Source organism: Natator depressus, chromosome 9 (genome assembly GCF_965152275.1).
Source record: "Natator depressus isolate rNatDep1 chromosome 9, rNatDep2.hap1, whole genome shotgun sequence".
Classification (NCBI taxonomy): Eukaryota; Metazoa; Chordata; order Testudines; family Cheloniidae; genus Natator; species Natator depressus.
Window position 1 is genome coordinate 59,336,118 of NC_134242.1, and position 16,548 is coordinate 59,352,665.

Sequence of the window (16,548 nt, forward strand, 5' to 3'; positions counted from 1 at the left end):
AAGCAGACTTTGACTCCCTCAGGGAACTGATGGGCAAGATCCCCTGGCAGAATAACATGAGGGGGAAAGGAGTCCAGGAGAGCGGGCTGTATTTTAAAGAATCCTTATTGAGGTTCCAGGAACAAACCATCCCGATGTGTAGAAAGAATTGTAAATATGGCAGGCAACCAGCTTGGCTTAACAGTGAAATCTTTGCTGATCTTAAACACAAAAAAGAAGCTTACAAGAAGTGGAAGATTGGACCAATGACCAGGGAGGAGTATAAAAATATTGCTCAGGCATGCAGGAGTGAAATCAGGAAAGCCAAATCACACTTGGAGTTGCAGCTAGCAAGGGATGTTAAGAGTAACAAGAAGGGTTTCTTCAGGTATGTTGGCAACAAGAAGAAAGCCAAGGAAAGTGTGGGCCCCTTATTGAATGAGGGCGCAACCTAGTGACAGAGGATGTGGAAAAAGCTAATGTACTCAATGCTTTTTTTGCCTCCGTCTTCACGAACAGGGTCATCTCCCAGACTACTGCACTGGGCAGCACAGCATGGGGAGGAGGTGACCAGCCCTCTGTGGAGAAAGAAGTGGTTCGGGACTATTTAGAAAAGCTGGACGAGCAAAAGTCCATGGGGCCGGATGCGCCGCATCCGAGAGTGCTAAAGGAATTGGCGGATGTGATTGCAGAGCCATTGGCCATTACCTTTGAAAACTCATGGCGATCGGGGAAGGTCCCAGATGACTGGAAAAAGGCTAATGTAGTGTCCATCTTTTAAAAACAGAAGGAGGAGGATCCTGGGAACTACAGGCCAGTCAGCCTCACCTTAGTCCCAGGAAAAATCATGGAGCAGGTCCTCAAGGACTCAATTCTGAAGCACTTAGAGGAGAGGAAAGTGATCAGGAACAGTCAGCATGGATTCACCAAGGGCAAGTCATGCCTGACTAATCTAATTGCCTTCTGTGATGAGATAACTGGCTCTGTGGATGAGGGGAAAGCAGTGGATGTGTTATTCCTTGACTTTAGCAAAGCTTTTGATATGGTCTCCCACAGTATTCTTGCCAGCAAGTTAAAGAAATATGGGCTGGATGAATGGACTATAAGGTGGATAGAAAGTTGGCTAGATCGTCGGGCAAACAGGGTAGTGATCAATGGCTCCATGTCTAGTTGGCAGCCGGTATCAAGTGGAGTGCCCCAAGGGTCGGTCCTGGCGCCGGTTTTGTTCAATATCTTCGTTAATAATCTGGAGGATGGCGTGGACTGCACCCTAAGCAAGTTTACAGATGACACTAAACTGGGAGGAGTAGTAGATACCCTGGAGGGTAGGGATAGGATACTGTCAGGGTTCCTTCGCCACTCTGAACTCTAGGGTACAGATGTGGGGACATACAAGAAAGACCCCCTAAGCTTATTCTTACCAGTTTAGGTTTAAAAATTCCCCAAGGTACAAACTGTACCTTGTCCTTGAACCGTATGCTGCCACCACCAAGCATTTTAAACAAAGAACAGGGAAAGAGACCACTTGGAGACATCTTTCCCCAAAATATCCCCCCAAGATCTACACCTCCTTTCCTGGGGAAGGCTTGATAAGAATCCTCACCAATTTGTACTGGTGAACACAAACACAAACCCTTGGATCTTAAGAACCAATGAAAAATCAATCAGGTCCTTAAAAGAAGAATTTTAATTAAAGAAAAGGTAAAAGAATCACCTCTGTAAAATCAGGATGGAAAATACTTTACAGGGTATTCAGATTCAAAACATAGAGGATTCCCCTCTGGGCAAAACATTAAAGTTACAGAAAACAGGAATAAACCTCCCTCTTAACACAGGGAAAAATCACATAAAACAAAAGATAAACTAATCCGCCTTGCCTGGTTTACCTATACTGGTTGCAATATTGGAGACTTGGATTAGGATGGGTTAGAGAAGGTGGATTTCTGTCTGGCTTCTCTCAGTCCGAAGAGAGAACCACCACGTAAAACAAAGAGCACAAAACAAAAGCCTTTCCACACACACACCCCCCAAAGTTTTGAAAGTATCTTGTTCCTTTATTGGTCCTTTGGGTCAGGTGCCAACCAGGTTAGCTGAGCTTCTTAACCCTTTACAGGTAACAGGATGTTGCCTCTGGCCAGGAGGGATTTTATAGCACTGTATACAGAAAGGTGGTTACCCTTTCCTTTATATTTATGACAGATACAGAGGGACCTAGACAAATTAGAGGATTGGGCCAAAGGAAATCTGATGAGGTTCAATAAGGAGAAGTGCAGAGTCCTGCACTTAGGACGGAAGAATCCCATGCACTGCTACAGACTAGGGACCGAATGGCTAGGCAGCAATTTTGCAGAAAAGGACCTAGGGGTTATAGTGGATGAGAAGCTGGATATGAGTCAACAGTGTGCCCTTGTTGCCAAGAAGGCTAGCGGCATTTTGGGCTGTATAACTAGGGGCATTGCCAGCAGATTGAGGGTTGTGATCATTCCTCTCTATTTGACATTGGTGAGTCCTCATCTGGAGTACTGTGTCCAGTTTTGGGCCCCACATTACAAGAAGGATGTGGAAAAATTGGAAAGCGTCCAGCGGAGGGCAACAGAAATGTTCAGGGGACTGGAACACATGACTTATGAGGAGAGGCTGAGGGAATTGTGATTGTTTAGTCTGCAGAAGAGAAGAATGAGGGGGGATTTGATAGCTGCTTTCAACTACCTGAAAGGGGGTTCCAAAGAGGATGGATCTAGAGTGTTCTCAGTGGTAGCAGATGACAGAACAAGGTGTAATGGTTTCAAGTTGCAGTGCGGGAGGTTTAGGTTGGATATTAGGAAAAACTTTTTTACTAGGAGGGTGGTGAAGCACTGGAATGGGTTACATAGGGAGGTGGTGGAATCTCCTTCCTTAAAGGTTTTTAAGGTCAGGCTTGACAAAGCCCTGGCAGGGATGATTTAGTTGTGGATTGGTCCTGCTTTGAGCAGGGGGTTGGACTAGATGATCTCCTGAGTTCCCTTCCAACCTTGATATTCTATGGTTTGATTCTATGACTATGTCCATGCCAAGGTCCAGGCTTCTGCTGTTTTTGTTGGGGGTCGGATGCAGAGAGGAAGTATGGTTATCATTTTTAATTTAAATTAAATCTACGCATTTTGGGCCAAAGGAATTTTGCTCATACCCATGCTGTTGCTGCTCCGCCTTTCCCCACTGCAAAAAATCACCGTTGTGCAGGGACCAAGACAGGAATATTTCGGGTCAGGAAGTAAATGCTTTGGAAAATTAGAGAGACAAGGTGGGTGACTTAATATCTTTTATTGGACCAGCTTCTGTTGGTGAAAGAGACAAACTTTTGAGTTCTATGGGCGCTCTTGTTCAGGAAAAATAGAGCATGGGAAAATAAGAGTTAAACAGAAATTATAATTTCTGTAATTATAGATATAATAAGTACCTGGTATAATTAGGACTTCAGGTATATTAGAACTTCTTTTTGTTTTTCAGCAAATTAAACAGAAGCAACCTATTTTTGCATTTTCATTTACTATCCTAGTCCCGGTACTAGCAATGGTCAGCCCTGTCTTTCGGCAAAGATGGTTTGAAGAACAGGAGTATCAAGAAGATCTTCTTATTTAGTACATTCTTAGGGCCGGGAAAATCATTTTAATATCAGAGAACACTTAATGAATTGATGCCTGCTCAATATAAAGTGTTATGAATGCTTTAGAGGACACACACAATCTCTTAGGAAGAAAGACAACAGTTTCCAGAAGCTGACAATGGACGACAGGGGATGGATCACTTGGTGATTACCTGTTCTGTTCATTCCCTCTGGGACATTGGCCACTGTTGGTAGACATGATACTGGGCTAGATGGACCTTTGGTCTGACCCAGTATGGCCATTCTTATGTTCTTAGCTGTAGATCCTGGATTCCTGAACAGCTATTTGAAGGATTTAATGTGATGAAGGATTTAACGGAAAACTCATTTCGCCCACCCTCCTTGCTCTTCAACAGCATTAGACCATTAAAGAAGATCAACCCCCATTTCAGCGCAGAAACTCCAGTGTAGCTAAGTCAATGATGAGAAAGATAATTAGCAAGTTAAATGCTCAGTTCTTTATTCAAATTATGTTTAATAATATTGAGCTATAAGAAAACAGTGGCAAAAACTGTTAACAGCTGGCTTTTTCATTATCAACGTAGGTTTGTTTTGCATAGCATTTTCAGCTTAATGAAAGCCGCCTGAGTTTCCTGTCATTTTTCAATCCTATTTCTATATTATGCTTTATCAGCCATTGGCTAGCAATTCGCAGGATTGCAAATGAGCTCTGAATATTTTAGGAGTCACTGGGTTTCAGGAATTAATGATGTGCCTGTATTTTATGACTGTGATTCAAGTTCCATTGGCTAACCAGCCCCAGAATTATATGTGCATGCAGAGGGAATCCTTGTTTATGGGACTGTTAGAGTCTTGCTGGGAGCTATGGGCTGCAGTTCCAAGCCAAGTATGAATAAAACACCACAGGGATTCTTTTTCGGCTCTGAAGTTTCAAATATTAATAGGGTATCATTTTCATGACAAGTATTGCAACAGGTTGTGAGCACTTTGTTATAAAACATTTTCTCTTAGTGGAATCACATATTTTAATGGAAATGTGATGTCATTTAAATTATTGATATCCAAAAGCACAAGTCCACTGTGTGTCCACAGATATTGAAATGGTTTCAGATGGGCTCTTTTCTAGCTGCTCCTATGTCTGTTAGATTGCATTCCTCTCCATAAATATTACATCAACCAGCACACCAGGACCGATGTGGCAGCAAACCAGCATTTAGCGTAATAGGCAGCAAGTGGAAGCATGATTGCAAACTGTCTCAGTTCATCTAAATGGCCCAGGCTTCCACACAAAACCTTCTAGTTGTGGTTAGCCACAAATGACTTTTTGCTTTCACTATAATATTAACAACCCTCCTTCAGAAATTTGACAAAGAGTTCATCTAATGTAGGGGTTGGCATGTACCCTAGGGAGTCAGAAGGTCCCCTGGGAGAGAATGTGGGCTGGCTTTTGCTCTTGCGCTGTGGTAAATCTATAGCCAGTGGATTTGCTCTGGATTTACACCACTGTCTTTTTGTTCTGTGTTTGTACAGTGCCTTGCACAATGGGCTCTTAGGTGCCACTGCATTACAAACCATAAATAATTATAGCTGAGAATGCAGTTTTGTGGGTGTGGTGGTGCGAAGGTTGTGTTTGTATTTCTGACATTCGAGACTGTGGCTAGACAGATTGACCAAGGTGCACACTCTGGCTAGGGGCTGTAAGCCTTCTACAATGCTGCATCTCCATGGGATCGGGGAGCAGCATAGCAGCATAACACTTCAGAGTGTGTTAAGATCAAAGTTTGTTGTATTTACCCATCTGCTAACCCGAGTTTTCTCTGTCCAAGTTTTGAAGCGTCTTTCAGCACACTGCGTACGCACTTGCTACACTGCTTTAAACTTCCTCATGCTTACTTAGAAAATAGAAATCTCTCTCCACCTCCTGTTCACTGGCCCCATTTCAGAAAAGATTTCCCTTGCTTTTAGGCCCACCCTTTCAATTAGTCAGAAGAAAAGCCAACATTTGGGTTTCCAGTGTCCCATCTCAATTCCATCCCTTGACACAGCAGCATCAGTACAAGGCTGTCTAGGTGCTGGATATGAATCAAACAGTCCCCTCACTGTACATTGCACTTTGAAAATGTTAACCTCTAGCTCTTTATAAATACAAGAGGATTAAAGGGTCTGAAGGGCTTATAACAGGATGTCGAGAGAATCCAAAGTGACCAGTCAAAATGTCGGCATAACCATCAAAATAAACAATCTCTCGGGAATCTCTGTCTGCTTTAGTTGAAATCCTGCTTTCTGTTATTAAATTGTAATTTACCAAGAACAAAATGCTAGTCCGATTGGGGAATTTGGAACAGAAATGAAGACAGCTTGTAGTTATGTCGCTGAGACCACAACTTTTCTCCCAGGAGCCTTTTATCTCAATAACAGACACAGGATGAGGAGGGGAGAGAATGGATGGAAAATAGAGTAGTTTATTCATATCGGACAGGTTTCCCAATTGAAAACTGGATGCAGAATAGCATCTGGTGCCGCTAAAAGAAGAGTTGTCGGAATAATGTCCAGCTAGGGACGCACTGGCAACTTGTCAACAGCCTCAAGAGATATACTGCACTTGTCTCAATCGGCGCAGATTGCAGTCTTCCTCATCTCCGAAAACTGCAAACCATGAAAACTACAAATCTGAGCGTGCAGTACTCTGTCTTTACCTGAGTAGCCTAGAGGTAGGCTTAGAAGGATTAGATTTTTATCGGCAAATGTCAATAAATGTCAATACCATACACACACAACTGACAAAAAATATTTTCATTGATAATAAAAATTTACAGATCGGCAAAGTAAGAAAAATGCTGCTTGAGAACTTATTAGAGTTTGATTTAAGAGTATTTACTTTATATATTTTGACACATTATGTAGACAATTTGTGTTTTAATGGTTGCAAAGCTTTAACTTTTTGAATCTCCGTGGTCTAAAGTAATTAAATAATAATTGCCTCCCCTCCCCATACTCTGATGCTGTTACAGTTTTCTACAACTGTGAAAATTTAAATAAATAAAAATGAAAAAAAAATGCTTAACAATACACATTGTGTAAAAATTATAAAAAAAAAAGGAAATTGAATTCTGCCAAGCCTACCTATATGTATTGCTCTGTGAAAGGTGGGGAAAATAAGTGTGTGATTTTTATGGGTTTTATAATGTTCCAAGGAGCCTGAAGCTATTTAACAAAAAACTGTTTGCTTTTTACTTTAGAAATATGAGGAATATCAAGTCTGGTCTGCCCTGTTTTTATTGAAGGACTCTTTGGTAACAATGTGAGATTCCTCTGCCTGCAGTTGAAAGGGAGGAAAGATGGGGAGATGTATCTTTAACATCTTGTTCTTCCAGGTGTGAGCAGGACATTGGAGTTGTATGCTGTAGCTATTAACATAAGTGCAGTGTGTTTAGTGTCTTGACTCTCACTTCAGTTTCCCATGCTCAGCATCTTTTGGTGTCATAACAGAGCTGCCAACCCCAATTATTTTAAATCAGGTGCCAGGTCCCAAAAAAACACGACATTTTAAAAATATGGTGTTCTTTTTATTTGCCTTCTGGTTTTTGAGCCTATAGGGGTCATGTTTTTCAGCTTTGCTCTGCAACCCCAATGATTAGAAATTTATGTGTTTAAAAAAAACCCTCATATAATCTCATGACTCCAGGAGCTGGGGCTTTAGAAATACACCTAATATCATGGGGAAATTGCAAGAGTTGGAATAAGTTCTTCTGATGTGCATAGAGTTTTCCAGGAAAGTCAGGGGAGTCAGACTCAGTTTTGTACATTGAAAGACAAAAAGAAAAAAAAAATCAAGGCAGGGTTAAAAACCCACCTCCCAGATTCCAGGAGGTGCCTCCAGAGGAGGCACAAACACAGTCCCTTCTCTGTGCTGATGACCTTTAAGGATGCAGGCTGCATTGCCAAACCCTGTGGGCCACTTGCACTGTGCTGCCCTCTAGCCACCTATGACAGTTACTGTAGTTGTCAACCTGGGATAATGAAATAACATTAACTTTGGCTTAGAAGCAGATTATTGTGCCTCCCTCTTCTACATGAAGCAGCATTCCAGCATTCTGTGGTAGCTGCAAATGGCCCGGGTGGAAGCTGCCAGTGCCCAAAGCCGTTAATGTGTGTGTGTTTTGTCATCAATAATGTTCTGAGATGTTCATAATCCGTGGAGCCGGTTCTCCAGCTCTGCTGATGCTTACGCTCTCTTTCTTTCTTTTTTTCCCTTCCTTCCTTCCCGTTTCTGTGCCGGCAGCAAACCCTGGAGACGAACCTCACCAACCTGGTTAAACGCAATAGCGAACTCGAAAACCAGATGGCCAAGCTGATACAGATCTGCCAGCAGGTGGAGGTACGTGGAGGCAATGCTTCATAGAGCAGGGGTCCATGCTGGCTGAGGGGTGTGTGCATTGGGGGCGTGATACCTGCCTGCAGCATGGGAACCCTGAATGGGGGAGAGGGGTTATTTGGGGTGATGACTGGGGGGCAACGGGGTGAAATTTGGAAAGGGATCATGCAGGGGAAAGCCCTGGCATGAGATGAATGCGGCTGCAGAATGGTGTCCCAAGGGCAATGGCAGAAACCCCATACCTTGATTAATTTAAATCAAGGCAGGACAGACTGCTGGTAAATACTATATTACAATGAGCAAACTGCACTAGCCATGGGGGAGGTAGCTTAATAGCATGTTCCTTCTAACTGAGATTGTTCTGTGCAATTCTCCCATGGCAGCTGGATGCTGGGAGGTGGACGGTGTCAGTGATGAATGGGGGCATGCACTGCCTGACCACTGTGGGTGCGTCATCCTCTCAGGGTGTAGGGGGATTAGTTGACACAGGGAGGTGTAGTTTACATCTCCTTGCCCCAGGTTGGGCCAGTGTGGCCCAATATAGCTAGAGTTGTGAGCCAGTAAAGTATCTGAGGCAATTTCTCGAGAGAAGATAGTTTGTCTGGAGAAGGGCAAATGGAAGTGGCTGATGGACCATAAATGAATAATTATAACTGTATTGTGGAGAGGAGTATGGAGTAAGCAGCATGGGGTCTGCCCTGGAGTCTCTGCTCTTAACTGCCTTTGTAAGTGCTGTGGAGGAAGCAGAAACCCATATGCAGTGAGAGCTGGAGAGACCGTATCGTAAAACACCCCTGTTAGAGGACAAACAAGCAACAATCAATGAGATGAGAGGTAGTGTAGATAGTTGCAGAGGGAACACCTTCCAATCCCGATCCTACAAGGTGATGTGCACATGTGAACACCCGCTATTGCAGTGGGGCACTGTGAGAGTACAGGGCCCTCATGTGGGCTCAGGGCTCAAGTGGGGAAGTACGAAAGAAGAAGGAATTCTGTGCTATTTGGAATTTGAGTGCTGCTGCATGGACACAGACTGGCCTGTGTTGCTTGTGGGTGGTTACAGTTATGATGGGTTGGACCCCCCTTTCTGGGGCACCACCTGATGTGCTGGGGTCTCACTGAGCCCACCCTTTCCACCAGCCTGGGTTTCCTAACCCTGTTTTTGCTGTGCTAGGCTCTCAAGCCTTCTCCAGCATGCGCACGCACGCACACACACACGAGCACACACACATCCAGCTGCAGAGACCGACTGAAATCAGCTCCTCCTTTGGGGTATAAATCCAGAATAATATTGTCTCGCGCTGTGTAGAAATATCTGCACAGCGCAATCTCATAAAAATTCACCCTCTCCCTCAATGTGGAGAGAGATATGCACAGCTTTTTGCGCCCTCTCTCCCCCAAGATATGAATTCCACAAACTGGGTTTTGGAATAAACTAAAACAAGTTTATAAACTATAAAAGATATATTTTAAGTGATTATAAGGGATAGCAAGCAGAACAAAGCAAATTTACTGAGCAAATAAAATAAAACACGCAAACTAAGCATAATACACTACAGAAACAGGTTACACATAGTAATTTTGCACCCTAAATGTTGTTTAGGTAGGTTGTAGAGTTTCTGTAGCTCAGAGTTCCAGTTATATCTCTTTACAGGATAGACCCCTGTTCTCAGACTGGACTCATCCCTTGCCTTCCCATAGCTTAGTTCCTTGGTTTCTTCAGAAGCTTTCAGCCGTCTTCCTTCTCGGGTCGGGAGGCAAATGGAGAGTCCCAATTGCCTTGCTTCCCAGCCTTAAATAGAATTTACAAGGTGGGAAGCCTTCGTTTCCCAGTGGAAAAGTACCAGCAACGTCCCAGGTGGTATTTTGTACCAGCTGACCTTATCACCTGACCTTACAGTGTCAAAGCAACCATGAAACAAGGTTTATTTGCAATGTCCACAGGAAGGAACTTCAGGGAAGATGGGAGATCCACATCTTCGAAGGTTCATTGTTTTTTCCTAATGGCCCTTTAAGACTCATTGCTTTCCCAAGTACACACACAGTTGTAATTGTTAAATAGACAATATTCCTAACTTCCGATACAAAAATAATACATGCATACAAATTGGATAAACACATTCAGTAAATCATAACCTTTCCAATGATACCTCACATGACCCGTCTTGCATAAAGCATGTCTTAGTTATGCCATATTCATATCATAACCATATTTCTATGAAGAATATGGGGTGTAACATCACAGTGGTGTCTATGCCGCTAACTGGTTATAGAATCCTGATAACCGTCATGGCCGGGCTGGGCCACTGTATAGGGTTGCCAACTTGCTAATTGCACAAAACCGAACATCCTTGCCCCGCCCCCTGCCCTTCCCCAAGGCCCTATCCTTCCCCACCCCTTCTCAGAGGCCCCGCCCCAATTTACTCCAGCCCCATTCCCTCCATTGCTCACTCTCCCCCACCCTCACTCACTTTCACTGGGCTTGGGAAGAGGGTTGTGGTGTGGTGGGGTGAGGGCTCTGCCTGCAGGTGTGAACTCTGGTGTGGAGCCAGGGATGAGGGGTTTGGGGTGCAGGAGGGGATTCTGGGCAGCAGCCAAGGGCTTTGGATTGCAGAAGAGGGCTCAGGGCTGGGACAGCAGTGTGGGAGGGGGTGCGGGGTGTAGGGTCTGGGAGGGAGTTAGGGTGCAGGAGGGAGTTCCAACCTGGGGCAGGGGGGTCAGGGTGCGGGCTCCAGCCGGGGCGGCGCTTACCTCAGGCAGCTCCTGGTCCATGGCTCAGAGGGACTAAGGCAGACTTCCTGCCTGCCCTGGCTCCGCATGGCTCCTGGAAGCAGCTGGCATGTCTGGCCCGTAGGTGGAGGCACAGCCAGGCGGCTCAGCACTGTGCATGCTGCTCCCCTCCTGCAGGTGCTGCCCCCGCAGATCCCATTGGCCTGGCCAATGGGCGCTTCAGAGCCAGTGCTCGGGGCAGGGTCAGCACGTGGAGGTTCCCTGATTGCCCCTGTGCCTAGGGGCCGCAGGGACATGCCGACTGCTTCTGGGAGCTGCACGGAGCCAGGGCAGGCCGGGAGACTGCCTTAGCCCTGCTGTACCACTGACTGGAATTTTAATGGACCAGTCAGCGGTGCTGACCGGGGCCGCCAGAGTCGCTTTTCATCCGGGCGTTCCGGTTGAAAACCGGATGCCTGGCAAACTTAGCACTGGAGGGGGCTGATGAGGGCTGGGGGTAATGAATGGCACATGATCTCACAGTGTGAAGCTCTAGCAGAGTCAAGCCAGTGCTGTATTGGGATATATCACTTACGAAGTGGTTCCCAATCTTTTTACAAAAGCGACCCTCCCCCCGCCCCCTGCCTTTTGTCTCTTTCTGTGACCCAGCATTCTATAAATGCATCCTTTGCCCTGGCATCACACCACTAGTCCTGACCTCGCCCCCTCTGCACTCATCTGGCCGTGGCAGCTCCTGTCCCACAGTGCTCAGCCAGATGCCCCACTCCAGGTATTGTGGCCTGGTTCATGGGGTCTCAGCACCACTCAGGTTTGGCCCGGTTACCCCTCCGCACCAGGCTGGGAGAAGTATGTGTTTGCCTAGGCCAAGGCCCAGGAATGGGTTAATTCAGCCCTGGATGTGACAACTAATCTAGAAACTTCCGACAGCCCACTGTTTGGAAAACACCGAATTAGGTCACTCAGCATCCTTTGTCTGACCCAAAACCTGTTTGTCAGCTTTGTTGTGGACACAAATTTCATACATGACTTCATAAATATTGCAGTGATTATGAAGATCAGGATGACATAACCTTTTGTTAGCTATCTTACATTATATTCTCTCTGGATAAATACTAGGAAAGCAGTGTGCTAGGTGTAGTGAGTTTGGCAGGGCTGTTAGGAGCCTTGACACAGAGCAGTGGCTCCTTTCCCAGCTGGTACCAATTGACCTCAGTGTCACACAAAGGAGCTTGGGAGGGTGGGGGTGGAGGGGAAACAGGGAATTGCTGGGCAAGGTGACAGGGACTGGAAAGGAGGAAGACTGGGACTAGGAATGGCTGGGCAAAGAGACTGAGATGGGGATCAGACTCCTGGGACTTGGTAGTCAAGGAGAATGATGGTGGCTGAGATGATGGCCCAGGAGTGAGGAAGAGACAGGAGTGGTACAGGGACAGGCTGGGGCAGAAGGGGTCAAGTTTGAGGGAAAGAGGTAGAAGTCTGAGTCCATTAAAGCACACTTCCCTCTAGAATCTGGAATGGAACCCAAAATTCCTGAGTCTCACTCTTTCTCTGCAGTCAGCAAATATCTGTGAAACCCACTGGCAAAGTTTATGGCTCACCCCTCTCTAGTGGCTGGTCCACACAGAGGATGACAACCTACTATTACTATCAGTTACTCTTAGTTCAAGTGGCAGAGGTCTGTGCAGTGGATCTAAAGGTTCCAGCCCTGTTGATGAGCCAGGTGGTTATACCTTTTCAGTTTTCTGTTTTAAAAACCTAGGACATTTACACGCAGATCATTATTGTGGTTGCAAAATCAAGCACTCAAAAGTTAGGAAATGTCAGAATTAGGGCAACCTTAATTCTACCCCCTTGTGCATGTGCATCATGACACCATCTTTAATTACATGATCACATACTAGTTTTTCCACAGGCCCCTGGCCTCATTCAGTGCACAGGATGGACCTGTTCTGGGGATGAATCAAGGATATATGGTGAAGGAGGCTGTTGTCGTTTGTTGCAAAAGTTGGATAACTTCTAGTGAATGAGGTAGGAGGTTGCAGAAAGAGAAGGGATGGTTGGATGATGAAGGTAGTTGAATACTGCCCTGGAGAACTGGATTCTGTCCCTGTCTTTTCCACAGAGCTCCTATGTGATTCTGGGCAAGTCACATAAACCAAACTTTTCACAGGTGGTCACTAACTGTGTGTTCCTCATTTTCTGGGTACCTGACTTGAGACCCTGGGGTCTGAAGTGCTGAGTGCTCACAGCTATGACTGAAGTCAATAGGAGCTAGGCTTTGAGCATACAAAGTGCTGTATAATGCTACGTGATCTCAAAAATCCAGTCCTAGATTTCTCATTTTGGGTCACCAATCTTTAATGGAGGCTTTTGATGTTAATCTGTGCTTTAGCCCGCTACCTGTAAGATATCACCACCACTCCTCTTACAGGAGCATTGGATACCGTAGTGATGAGTGCCATGAAAAATTAATAATTCTGTCTCCAGAGCAGGGTTTGAACAGTGCGCAAAAGGTAAGGCAGGGGCAACACCTTGAAGAATGTGGATAACGTGAGATATTGAAAAGCTGCTCGTTGAGTGAGCACCATCTATTCTGTGCACTGAATGAGGCAGGAGTCCTATGGAAAAAATAGCATGTGATAATGTAATCAAAGACTATATTATCGTGCATATGCACAAGGGAGCAGAATTAAAGTTGCACAGGGAACCTTAATTCTGGCATCTCTCCGCTGCTGAGTGCCTGACTTTGCAACCTTGATAATGTTCTCTTGATGTATTTTGAGTGTGTATAATTATACAACTACATTTGAGACACTAGAGAGAATGAGAAGCAGAGTGATAAAGATGGTGAGAGGATTGGAGCTCATGGCCTAACAAAAGAGAGATGAAGGCAAATGAATACGTGCAGCTTGGAGAAGCAGGGACAATGGGTGAGTGATAACTGGAAGTGCTTGAAAGGGAATGACATAAAAGGGGCAGAGGTTGAAGGTGGTGAAATGGGTGGGGAATGTAAGCCGGACCAGTGGCCTGGAATTAAAGCAGGATGGGTTTCAATTGGAGTTGGTCCTATTCCAGGAGGGAGGTCGAACAGCATTTGCCAAGGGATGTAGATGTAATGGAGGCATCAACATGGGAGGTGTCTGAAAGCAGAGTAGCAAGACTGTTTACAATAAGCGCAGATGAGAACATCCTTCCCTAGTGAAGGAGGAGATGCTATGTGACCCAGGAGAGCCCTTTCCAACAAGCTGGTTCCTCTGTAATTCTGCGGCTGTCCTATTTCAGCTGCTAACACTCGCCCATCAATAGGCAGGCATCTTGCCACAATTATCAGTAAATATTTGACGTACCTGGCCCCTTTGCAAAACTATTGAAACCTTGTGGGAAAGAAAAGAAACAGCATCTGCTTAGGCCGAGCAGTCTCATCATTTTCCTCACAAAATAAAGGGGATTTTTTTGTTTGAAAACAATGAAAAGGCTGACTTAGTGGGAGGTGACAATGCAAGTGAGAGCGTGTTTGGGAAACACACTGACGATGCAGGGATGAGCAAGTGTCATACTCCAGCCTGTCAATAAACCAGTGCATTTTGTTCTCTGCAAGAGTTTGTCTGCTCTTACTGCACCTCAAACCATTGGCCTGTCCTAATGCGTCCCAGCAGAGTCTTCTGATGGTGGCATGAGCATAAGCCCAGCTTCCCAGGCCTTTGGCGTGTGAGGGGGGACACCTAGCCATACCTTTGCCCTGTGCACACGCTCGTGGCACTGTTGTGTGGAAGTCACTGGCAGTCATGCTAAGGCATTCAATCCTGCTATATACACTGGGGCAAAACCCCTTTTGAACCCTGTCTGTGCTATGACTGTGCACCCTCCAAACCGAGCCTTTTAAAGAGTCATTTAAAAGAATGGTACAGTATGGCATATACAGCCAAAGAGCCATGGTATGAGGCTCTGTAGGTGACTGAAGTGGGCTCTGCCAGCTCTGTGCCCTCTGATACCCATCCCCTTAGAATAGAAGTCATGTCGGGGACAAAGGGAAACCTGGAAGATGCTGTGGTCCACTGTGACACACCCCACTCCCCTCAGTACTTCAGCTAGCTCATTGCAGTTGTCAGGCACCAGAGTCCAGAGCCTAGACAGGGAGGGGTCAGGTTACTAACCTAGTTGGTTCGTGACAAGCTTCCCTGTTCCCCTACATACCTCCTCTCCGGCTGAATCACATTTATGTCTGATGGAGTGCAGCACCGCCCCACCCCCCACTGCCAAGGAGACACCTCCCTCCCCTGCCCCAGCAGCACCTTTCCTAGCACGGGGCAAGTGTCAGACCCACTCCAGAGAGGTCCCCTCTCCTGCATCTAGAGCTCTGCCCCATCCCAAGCCTGAGAAAAGGGACACAGTTCTGGACTCTCACCCTCTTACTCTGCTGGGTTATGCATGCCTGGGTGAGGTGGGAAAGATGGGCTGCTTAGCCCAGAGGGGCTAGTTGCACTGTGGGTTCTGAGGTACTGATGCCCATTTTGGAATTAGCAGTTTGTCCCTTTAAGGAACAATAGCAGAGCAATGAATGAGACCCAACTGAGCCACAAGGTCTGCGGCCCTAGGAGCATGCATGGCATAGGGTGGGGGAAATTTGCCCCACAGTCTATTTCAGATGGGGAGTTCGCTATCACCATTGGTTATCACCACGGAAGACAGTATGAGCTAGCAGCACACCTTCTGGGAGAGGACTCAGTGCTCCATGTGATCTGGAATCCTCAGCAGGGCAGGCTCCGGACACAAGGGCGGATTGGAATTTATTGGTCAAAACTGTGTTTTGATGGAAAATTGGGTTTTCAATTAAACAAAATTTAAGCAAAAAAAGTTTTGCTTTCTGCTGAAAATTTCATTTTTTTGCATAGAAAGTTTCTTCTCTATGAGCCAGGATTCCCTGGCAGCTGGATTTCATCTCCTGTAATGCACCATAGCCAGAAATTGCATGATGCAAATCACTCCCTCACCTAAAGGGGAGACCAGGGTGCATTATGGGAGATGTAGTCAAGCGGGGCAAAGTGGGGACACAAGGAGCAAAGTACAACTCCCATGAAGAACTGCAACTCCAAGTTTTAGCCAGAAAGGTCTGGATTTTGTGGTTTTGGTGAAAAGTCAGAATTTCCGGGGGGGGGGAATTACCAAAAACAAAAGGGTTTTTTTTCATTTCTGTCAAAAATTTTCCGCCCGCGGAAAATTAAAAAATGGCCCAGCTGCGCTGGATACATTTCCATCACTGTCTTGCCCCTGAGGCATTCAGTGTAGCCTTCCTGGAGAGTCTGAGGCTATTTCTACACTTAAAATGCTCCAGCGAAACGTCACAGCTGCGGCTGTGCCACTGTCGTGCTTCAGGGTAGGCACTCACTACAGTGATGGGATGTAATTAATCCACCACCCCTAGAGGCAGTACCTAGGTCAGTGGAAGAATTCTTCTGTCAACCCAGCACTGTCGGCACCAGGGGCTAGACTGGCATAGCTGCATCTCTCAGGGATGTCGATTTTTCATGTCCCTCAGAGAAGTAGCAATACCAAGGTAAGTTTTCAGTATAGACCAGCTCTGAGAATCTAATCTCATTAAAATGAGATTTATTAGTCAGAGTCAAAGGTAGAGTTGTCAGGGGTCTGTTTTTTTACCGGAAAGTCTGGTCGAAAAGGGGACCTGGCAGTGTCCAGTAAAAAAAAATCTGGTTACCTTGGGCAGGGTGGGAGGCGCTGGGTCATCAACCTGTGCCAACCCCTGCTCAGCCAGGGCTGCCTCCTATCTGCATCTTGTGGGCAGGCAGGCAGCAGGCTGCAGCTCCCATTCCAGCCCTAGAGCAGAGGGAGCCAAGCTGGGAGT

General features: G+C 45.9%; 1 protein-coding gene across 4 annotated transcripts in view; it reads left to right on the forward strand.

The window, feature by feature from the left end:
- The window catches only part of MID2 (midline 2), a 336,918-nt gene that overhangs the window by 212,150 nt on the left and 108,220 nt on the right, over nt 1-16,548 (forward strand). For all 4 annotated transcript variants that reach the window (XM_074964320.1, XM_074964324.1, XM_074964322.1 and 1 more), the window contains one exon: nt 7,866-7,961. In XM_074964320.1, coding sequence (XP_074820421.1) covers nt 7,866-7,961 — 96 coding nt within the window. The remainder of the gene's footprint in view (nt 1-7,865; nt 7,962-16,548) is intronic.